Source organism: Cyprinodon variegatus, unplaced genomic scaffold (assembly GCF_000732505.1).
Source record: "Cyprinodon variegatus isolate N-32 unplaced genomic scaffold, C_variegatus-1.0 Scaffold24, whole genome shotgun sequence".
Classification (NCBI taxonomy): domain Eukaryota; kingdom Metazoa; phylum Chordata; class Actinopteri; order Cyprinodontiformes; family Cyprinodontidae; genus Cyprinodon; species Cyprinodon variegatus.
Window position 1 is genome coordinate 953,659 of NW_015150477.1, and position 9,666 is coordinate 963,324.

At 38.2% G+C, this 9,666-nt stretch overlaps 1 protein-coding gene across 2 annotated transcripts in view; it reads left to right on the top strand.

Moving 5' to 3' along the window:
* Positions 1 to 5,143, top strand: part of emc10 (ER membrane protein complex subunit 10) — an 8,478-nt gene extending 3,335 nt beyond the window's left edge. The window contains exons 3-8 of one of the 2 annotated variants that reach the window (XM_015393081.1): positions 496 to 608; positions 779 to 892; positions 1,051 to 1,235; positions 2,899 to 2,992; positions 4,293 to 4,390; positions 4,824 to 5,143. In XM_015393081.1, the coding sequence (XP_015248567.1) occupies positions 496 to 608; positions 779 to 892; positions 1,051 to 1,235; positions 2,899 to 2,992; positions 4,293 to 4,379 (593 nt within the window). In that variant the 3' untranslated portion in view covers positions 4,380 to 4,390; positions 4,824 to 5,143. The remainder of the gene's footprint in view (positions 1 to 495; positions 609 to 778; positions 893 to 1,050; positions 1,236 to 2,898; positions 2,993 to 4,292; positions 4,391 to 4,823) is intronic. The other variant, XM_015393073.1, reaches the window with a different exon arrangement.
* Positions 5,144 to 9,666: the final 4,523 nt, after the last annotated feature.

Here is a 9,666-nt window from a genome sequence, read left to right on the forward strand (position 1 = left end):
ATCCTGGACACTACAGAAAATGGGCTAAAAGTGTTAAAAACCGAACTTCTCCTTTAAGGACTGTACTTGAGCACCCCTGATCTAAACCATGTAGGATGATGTACTTTGAAGATCCGGGTTTAAAACAACACCACTGCCCCTGAACTTGGAAGGGTCAAATGGGACAAAAGTCCTGTATTCTATTGTGAAAATTATTATTTATATATTTTTTTTGAGGCACCAGTGGGTTGTTTTTTCAACAGTAGGCTGACAGGAAAAGGGGGTATTAGAGAGGGGGAGAGACATGCAACAAAGGACCACAGGCCGGATTCGAACCCCGGTTGGCCTTGTCAAGGCGTAAGGCAACATGGGTCGTGCGCGCTAACCGCTGAGAGTGTCTTTACAAGTGCAAAACATTTAAGACCAAACAGAGAATGAGTTGTTTTTTTTGTTGTTGTTTTTTTTTACTAAAATGTGGCATGCATCTGAATTGTTTATCGTCACTGTTTTCTCCAGACGATGTAGCAAAGTTTCAGTCGCGTGGATCATTGCTGTTGAAAACTGGACGGGAGCCGAGCGTCTCTCTGGCTCAGAACCAGCTGTCAGAGGACGACAGAGCCAAACTCAAGGTGAATTAAAAATCTGCATTAAGCAGACTGTCAGCTTTTGTTATGCCTAAAGATTTCAGTGAAACATCTGTGGGTTTAGTATTCAAAGTTTCAGAGTTTTTATTTTTTGTTAAACACAGTGTCATAGAACAGAAACATGGATTTGTGGTATGTTTGCTTTGTTTCTTCAGGAAGTGGCTGCAGTCGATGGTCTGTACAGAATCAGAGTGCCTCGAGTTTTCCTGCAAGCAGACAGACAGACGGAGTGGCAGATGGAAGGTTATCTCACAGCGTTCGTCAGAGCTGTATGTATTTAGCTGCTGAGCTTCTAAATTAGATGGAAAATGTCTTTCTATCTACTAAAGAAATTATCATAATGATTTATTTTTCTGTTGTTGGAAGGAAAATGGTTTTAGGAATTCAGTAAGAATCTGTTTCAAACTGTTGGCTTTGTGGTTCTCAGTGTGCGATGGTGGAGTCCCACCTGAGCGACGTGATCACGCTTCACACTGACGTCTCTGGATACCTCATCGGTGTCTCCATCGTGACGTTACCCGGAGCCTGCAGAGGCACAGAGGTTGAGGACGAAGTTGATCTGGAGGTTTTTAACACCACTCTCAGCATCATGGCTCCTGTAAATGCACCAGGGTCAGTCTCTGCTGTCCTCTTTTCTTTTCTTCTTTACAGATGATGTGAAGCTGTATGCTGTTCTAACATAGGGATAGGTTTATTAGAAAACCTTCAGCTTTTCAGACTTGATTAACATTTTTTATCTTGGTGTATTTCTAACTTGGCTGCCTGATAGAAAATACTAAAAGATTAGATGTTTTTCTTGCTGTTTGATTTTTAAAACGAATAATAACTTAGCAGTCAAGCGTAGTTTAGTTTTATTTTTCCATATCTGGAAACTATTTAAAAACTATATAAGTATAATTTTACTACAGACGTGACTGTCTATCCCAGTGTGTGTGTGTGTGTGTGTGTGTGTGTGTGTGTGTGTGTGTGTGTCCTACTTTCCTAATACTCCACCTTATATTTTCTGGTGTTCATATTTTCATCTTTAGAGATCTCCTTCTGTTTTTCCTTTCTCTGGTGTCAGGATTATGCCAAAAGTCCACACATGCAATAAACTATTCCTCATGTGTTTGTTTAACGTGTTACATGCGCAATTAGAGTATCCTAATGCCCCAATATATCCCACGCATGAGTGCTCGCTCCTTCCCTGTGCACATGTGGTTTAATTTCCACAGGGGAGATTTTACCACAAACCTTAAAAACTCCTTATTTTCACTTCAAGCCGCTACGAACGGCAGCGGGGCTTCCCCTACAGGCTGGCTGCAGCAGAGAGCTTTCAGTGGGATCTAGAGCTCCAATCAAGAACTACATATTTTAGTAGAATCATAATCCTGATGAACTTGCAAAACAAATAATGTTTGGAGGTGGACTTCCTCACTTAAAAACGCATTTTCCAACTCATCAAAGTAAATAAAGCCAAACTGCTCTCTAGCTTTTAGGTGCAGAACAGATTAGATAAACAATCAGAGCTCCAAGCAGCCATCATCGAAGCTTGACCAGCATTTGACGCAGCGTCCAAGTGTCGGCATTGAAGCGTTTTTAACGGCCAGATCGCGATCGGTATGAACGCACCTTTACCCAAAGGACAAAGCAACCTGTCTGTGATTGCCTACTTTTCAGGAAGTCCCGCTCATGAGTTGTGGCGCGTTGCCAAGGTAACCAGTGTATCTATTGGGCAATTTGACTAGAACTTTTTTTGTAGGTCCTTTAACCCTACATTCAACCAGAATCAGGTACTAACTCAGACTATGTTTTATTTAATGGTAACTCTGCTCACAAACTTCCAACTCTTGAAGAGACGGGGTTAGCCTGAAGTTGCTTTGCTAGTAGGAAGAAGAGTATGGCCTCAAGGTGCGGGATTTCCTGAAAAGTAGCCAATTACAGGCGGGTTGCTTTGTCCACGGGGTAACGCCCTCCAAGTGACAAAAGTTGACATGAGCCACAGAAACGTGTCCAAATGCAAGGAGGAGGGAGGCTGAGAGCGCATGGAAATCCAACCATTTATTGCACCTGTGGACTTTTGCAGAATCCTGGCACAATAATAAAGGCCTGTGTGGGAAGCAGCAGCTTCTATAGTAGAGTCCATTGCTGCCATCATAGCTGTAACTCTCTGTGTTTCTTAAATCATCTCCATCTAAGTTTATTTCATCCAGATTTTTCTTTAAGAATTAGCTAAAGAAAACGTCACTGTGTGCATTTATAGATTGTTTGATGGATTGTGGCCTTTTTCTTCCAGACCAGAGACGGCCCTTTTCCTGGAACGTATGGAGCAGGAATCTGAGAAGAAAGGGAAGAATCCACAAGAGCAGAAATCTTTCTTCGCCAAATACGTGAGTGGAAGTTCACCCTGAAGCTGCTGATGAGGTTTGGAGGTTCTGTGCTGTTTTAAAGAAGCCATGAGGCTTTTAAAGCCATCAGGTTTTAAAAGTTTACATCTTACCTGGTGAAATATTCTTTCTGGACGTTTAGTTTTAGTATGTTTATGTATTTGTTTACACTCTCTCAGCATGGTTTTCTGCCTGTGTGGAGCTTCTGTAGCAATAGAGAAAGCATGAAACACTCAAGTTGTTTTTGGCTGAAATAACCAAATGATTTTTTTTTTCTCTTTTTTTTTTCGGACCATCTTATTAGTGAGGGCTTTTTACGGCGGTGTATTAGGGCCATACAAAAATAAAAATAAAATAATTATAATACACGTTAAAGTATGCTACATAAAGCACACCCAACTGGATCATTAATTGGGGGGCTTTAGAATGGAATGAGATGGTACAATGGCCTCCATGTAAAATGAATTTGCATGTTTATTTTTTGTTAATATACATTTTCCTCGTAAATTCATATTTTTCTTCTCAATTTGCATGCTTATAATGTCGTAAATATGCATGTTTTTTCTTGTAAATTTACATGTACTTTTAAATTCATATTTTTCTTCTGTTTGCATGCTCATAAATGTCATAAATGTGCGTTTTAGTCTCAACTTTTCCTCTAAAACCGAAGCTCGTAAATATGCATGTTTTTTCTTGTAAATTTGCCTATTTATTCTCGTACATTTGCTGTTTGTTTCCTTCGAAATTTGCATGTTTATGATGTCATATATTTTTGGTGTTTTTACTCGTAAATTTGCGTGTTTATTCTCCTAAATATGCCACTTTAAACGTAATCATTTAAAATTAAGTTCTTTTTGCGTCTTTTTTTTTTTTCAGCTTTACTGCCGGTCGGCACTTTTATTAAAGCTGTACATACAGAGAAAGCAAGCCGTCGTGACGTTTCGAGTTAACTTACTCTTCTTCAGGCAGGCTTGCTAACTCTGTTTTTGCGTCTTTGAATGGCCTAAATACGCCGTCGTAGCAGCTTTTCGCTCCCACCCTCTTAATTTTATATTTTAAAGTCGCCTCTGGGCTGGAAAGCTTTGTTCTTCACTTATTCACCAGTTCTCACATTGGAAACCATATATTCTCTTTGCTGATATTTTGTAGTACGTTTTTTTTTTTTTTTTTTCCTCCATCCCGTCCAGAACGACCTGGTTCTGTGCTCGTCTGGGCTCCGTTATGATCTTTCAGCCTCGTCGTTGTGCTGTGCTGTGTTTGTGCCTTGCCATGTGTCCAGTGACTGTGTGCTGCTGTGTTCCAGTGGTATTTGATTCTGGGAGGTGCCATCTTCCTCATGCTCACCAATTCAGCACAGCCCCCAGCAGGGGGGGGCAGAGAGCAGAGCTGATTCCCACTGAAGTACAGTTTCCTTACTTGTGGCTCATTCTCTTCCTCCTACTCTTCCTCCCCTCTCTTTGTATTTAACATTTATTAGGGAGATTAACCGAAACAAAACCATTTTAGATTTTAACTTCTTCCTTTTTTCTATATAACTCCCTCTCAGAAGTCAAATACCAAATCATTTTCAGGTTAATATTTTCTAAAAGAAAACCTTGAATCCAAACATTTGTAAATTAAGCTTAATTGTGTTTGGTGTTTGACCCTGACGACTCCACTCTCTAGTTTCTCTCGCTCATTGAGTTTCTTTAACCTTTACTTTTCTTCTGCTGATAAAAAGTTGACCTAATCTGGGATGAAATAAATCTGCAAAGTTTTCCAAATAGTGATCATAGTTGATTCTCATTCTTTCAATTATAAATCTGGTAGTTATTTGTATAACTTCTCTTTACAGTGGATGTACATCGTGCCTCTTGTTCTCTTCCTGATGATGTCGGGTGCCCAGGACCAATCAGGAGGCGGCGCAGGTGGTGGTGCAGCCAATGGAGGAGGCCGATGATCAACTGGTTTTTCTTTTTTTGTTTTTTTTTTGTTTTTTCCGGTAACGTTCACTGAATGATCATTCTCAGATTTTACCTGCTGTACATAATGCTATTTAAGGAGGATAAATATTTGTTGTGCATCTTAAACCTGTACAGTGAAAAGGAGACAAAGTGACCCACAGATGACTGCACTTTTATTACTGATGTGAAAAATAAAGTATTTATTACTTTACTTGTTGCTTTGTTTTTTACTTCACCTCTGATTTGATAATTATTTACACAGATGTATTCATAAAATTATTTTTAATGCAGTATTTTCCAAAAACTTAAACTCTTATCTAAAAGAAACGTAATCTTGTCCAGAGTGTTCACATTTTTTTTTATCTTTCTAAAGTTGTCAGGTCTGATATTTTATTGCTGTTTAACAGCAGTCTTACTTGAGGTGTTATGCTAGCCTGCTTTAGACATACATTTATGCAGCCTATGCTATAAATAAAAGCATAAAAAAGAGAGCTAGCCTTCACCTATCTGCATTTTAAGGGCGAGTAATGGCCTAGTGGTTAGAGCAGTATGCTTGTGCTCTGAGAAGGTTTCAAGTACTGGGTTCAAATCCCACTGCCTCCATTTTTGAGTTCCTGAGCAAGACCCTTAACCCTTGATTGCTCCCCGGGTTCCTCACAATGGCAGCCCACTGCTCCCCAAGGGGATGGGTTGAATGCAGAGGTAAATTTCTCCAATGTGAGATTAATAAAGTTCAGTTATCAATTATTTATAAACTTTATTCCTAAAACATCCTTATTAAAAGTTCTGGAAAGAATTGTGTGCATGCAGCTGAAATCGTTTTTAATTATGTTTTGTTTATTTTGTCATTGACTCTATTATCTTTTGTACCATAACTCTGTGCAGAACTTAGGTCAAAGTTCCAGCTTTTAAATCTACCTTATAAACAAACCTGAATTAATGAGGAATAAAAGTTGTAAAACAAAATTCTATGAAGCTTTCAGAGGATTATTGAATGTAAAAATGCCTTTCCTGATATATTTTGTGAAACAACCTGCAAGCTTATGTTGTGTATCATATCTTACCAATTTTATTTTTAAAGAGCAGCCATTGCTGAAAAATAAAAAGAACAAATCACTAGGAGAAATTAAAAAATGAATCGCCCATCCTGAGATATCTGCCAAGAAATCTGCAGACTGAAAACACTTGCATCCGCTGTTCAAACCTGTGTTTTTGCAAAGAAAGATCTCATTTGCTATTGTAATCAGCACGTTTAAGCAGTCCTATCAAGCACAGGTAGAGCCTTGCATTTACAAAGCTGATAGTCCATAATTTCACAAACATCTACATCTGGTCCCTGATTTTGCTGCAATCCCTCCTCCTGATGTCACAGGATGTTTGACTGCATCTTGTGGTTAGCTTTTGCTAAGGGGATTGCTGATAGATGTAACTGAAAGAAAAGCTACATGCAACTGATGTAAATGAAAACAAAAACAAGAAAAAAAATATTAAAATACGTTTTAATCGATGGAGAGCAGTAGGAGAGAGAAGCAGAGCATTCCTAGTCTATATATGTACTGCAGTTCAGTTAATCCCCTCTAACCATGCACTTTATCAAAAAGGAAAGTTTTAAGCCTCGTCTTAAAAGTAAAGAGGATGTCCACCTCATGGACTAAAGTTCAGAGCAGGGTTTACAGGAGAGGCTGAAAAGATCTGCCTCCTACTCTACTTTTAGTAACCTGCAGTATGACAGCGATGTGCTGTGTTACAAAAACATGAACAATCCCAACGTTAATAAAAAATGTGAGCTTGATTATTGAGGTCGTTAGATTAAAAAAAAAAAGTTTTATCATAGGCTGATAAAATGCAATCCTGTTTCAATGGCTAAGAATTTTAATTAGATGTTTTGGTTCAAAGATCACAGCTTATAACCTGTTTGAGTTCTGTTTGTTTGAGCAGAACATAATAAGCACACTGGAAAAATGATCTAGAAATAAGTGAAAATTTCTTAAATTTACTGCTTTTACCCTTTATTTTAGTAGGTAAATGAGATAGTTTGCCAATGGAATGAGTAGTTTTACTCTTAAAATAAGACAATTAGATAACATGCACTTGAAATAAGAGAATTAAATTGTTTTCTCCTATTTTAAATGTAAATTGTCTTGTTCCATTGGCAAGATGTCTCTTTTACCTCCCCAATCCAAGATCAAATGCACTTATTTTAAGAAAAAATGACTTATCTAGATTTCGATTTTTTTCAGTGCAGGTGTAAAAGTAAGCTGGAAAAAGGGGAAAACCTGAATGAAAACATAAAGGCTGTAGAAATTCACATGCATTTTGTCATTGACTCTACAGCAATTCCTCACACCAAGCATGCATGTAGCGACAGTGGAGAGGAATAACTCCTTTTAACAGGAAGAGCGCTCAAGGAAAATCCGGCTTAGCGTGAGCCTCCTTATACCAAGGCTGACTGAGGTTCAAGGAGACAGAAACAGACATACAAAAGGAACATGGAAGCACTAATCTATAAATACTTTCTATGTTAGAAAAGCTAGCAGAAAACCATTTTCACAGGTAGTTCTATCTAGGAAGAAGCAGTTAAGCAGAGGAGCTCTGAGCTGGTTTTCCTGTCAAATGAAGAGAGAGGTCACATGCAGTCAACGACTGACAGTTTATGATGTTCAAATCCTGATGTGATGCACCTGTGCACTACTTTATCCATACATCTATGGGTGTCTTAACTTATTCCTCACCAGAAATTGTATTTTTATTGCTTTTTTGGGAGATTTTATAGTTTTAATCAATATTGTTGTGTTTTTAACATGTATTTTGGGAAATCTCAATGTTTTTGCACCCTCTTGTTTGTTACTTGAAACTCTTCGTATTAAAGTTGATGTCTTACACCCATAATTCCAGTTTTGTTAAGAAACACTAAAGCGGTCTTTAGTCTCCAGCTTCTCGTCATTGGAACCATTTTTGAGTGACAGCTAAGCGGATCTGTCTCTGTATTTCAGCCACGGGTTAACGTCCTGACAGCACAAGCTCTGCATCAACATTACATCACCGCATTTTCCTGCGTCCGGCTGTTTTTAGTCCACACCTCCGACTGGGAGGAACATCCCTGTATTTTTGGGAGGCTCAGTGTTTAGCCTCAGCAGCGTCTCTTCTAATCAGAGGAAAGATCCTTCTCAGAATGGCTGCCCCCTCCTTCCTTAAGCTCCTCTGTGACAGTGTTCACTTCTCCCTTTTGCCATCTGCTTAAAAAACATGAGCCAGAAGCCAAACAAGCTTATTTAGACTCTAATGAGCAGAATGAACAAAATATTGGTTTGGTAATAATGTAGTCGTCTGGTTTGGTCTTAATTTATGCCAACCTAAGAACTTTTTTAAGGAGTTTATACTTACAAACGTTTTCCTAATAATCTTTCTCTAATAAGAGAAAATGACCAAACTAAGTCAGTTCTTCTCTTGTTCAACCTTTGTGTTGTAGACGTGCTGCTGTATTTGGGTTCTTTTTATGACCCTCACTTTTGACTAAGATTAGATTAGTCTGAAATGCTAAATTAGTTTTTTTAACCTCTAATTTCTCAGTGTGATATATCTTTATCCTGAAAAACATGATGTATACAGTCAGATACATGCAGTGAAGAGAAAATGCATGATAAATTGCATTGAAATGTGTGATTTACCACACATGATGCATATTAAAATTTATGATCATTTTCCAAAATGCTCAATAAAGACTGATAAAGGAACTTTGTATTTTATGACCATTTTAAAGTCTGAACCAATGGTTTCAGATTAAGCATGCCAAAAAGTTTGTGTCAATTTAATCCCTGCAAGGTGTCCAAAGGAGCCCATATGATCAACCTCACACTGTTGTGCTTTAAAGTTTGCATGAGTTTATAAACTTAAGCCATGCAGCCATGTTGTTTTTCAATATATGGGTCTTTCTCCATCCGTCTCTTTCAAACATCCACTCTTTCTCAGCCTTTTTCTAATTTTCTTTTCGTCCAAAAAATGTAACATTTTAAATGATAGAAGTCAGCGGAGTCTGCGATGCAAATTTTCTTTTGTTTTGTTTATTTTTTTCTATATTGCTACGACTGACCATGTTGACCATTTTACTGCGGTGGATCTGCTGATAATGGTCAATTCAATCCATCTCTGATCAGATTCACCAGGCTGCTACCTTCCAATTTAAATCCCATAGAAGCAGTGATGCTGAGCTTAGTTTTCCCCACTCTGTTTGTGCATTTTCTTTATTTCAGTAAGTAAATAATGACGTTTGTTGCTCTTCCTCTTATTGATTTAGCGATTCTAATAGACACGTCTGTCACAGATTTAAACTGTTTCACATTGGTGTTCTTCCACATTAAAAAAAGGATTTTTACATAAAACTTTTTTGCAAGTAATGATCTTAATTAAGTTTCTTTTTTATGTCCCTTTTTTAACAGATTTGAGAATTTGATACATGCACACATTTTATAGGAATTAAAACAACAAAACATAAAAGTGTTACTCGAGATGTAGAGAAAGGAGGAGACATGCAGGCATCTGCTTGCAGAGCAGCAGGGTGTCATAAATCACTGCTGCATGGAGACCCATGTCAGCATGACACCCCCCTACTCCTCCTCATACACACCTCTCGTTTGAGAGGAAGCAGCTTGGAGGTTTATGTTTCGCTGAAAGTGTGTGTGGGAGGTTAATTTGGTCTGTCGTTTTCACGCTATAAATCTACTCCTGTTTACTCTG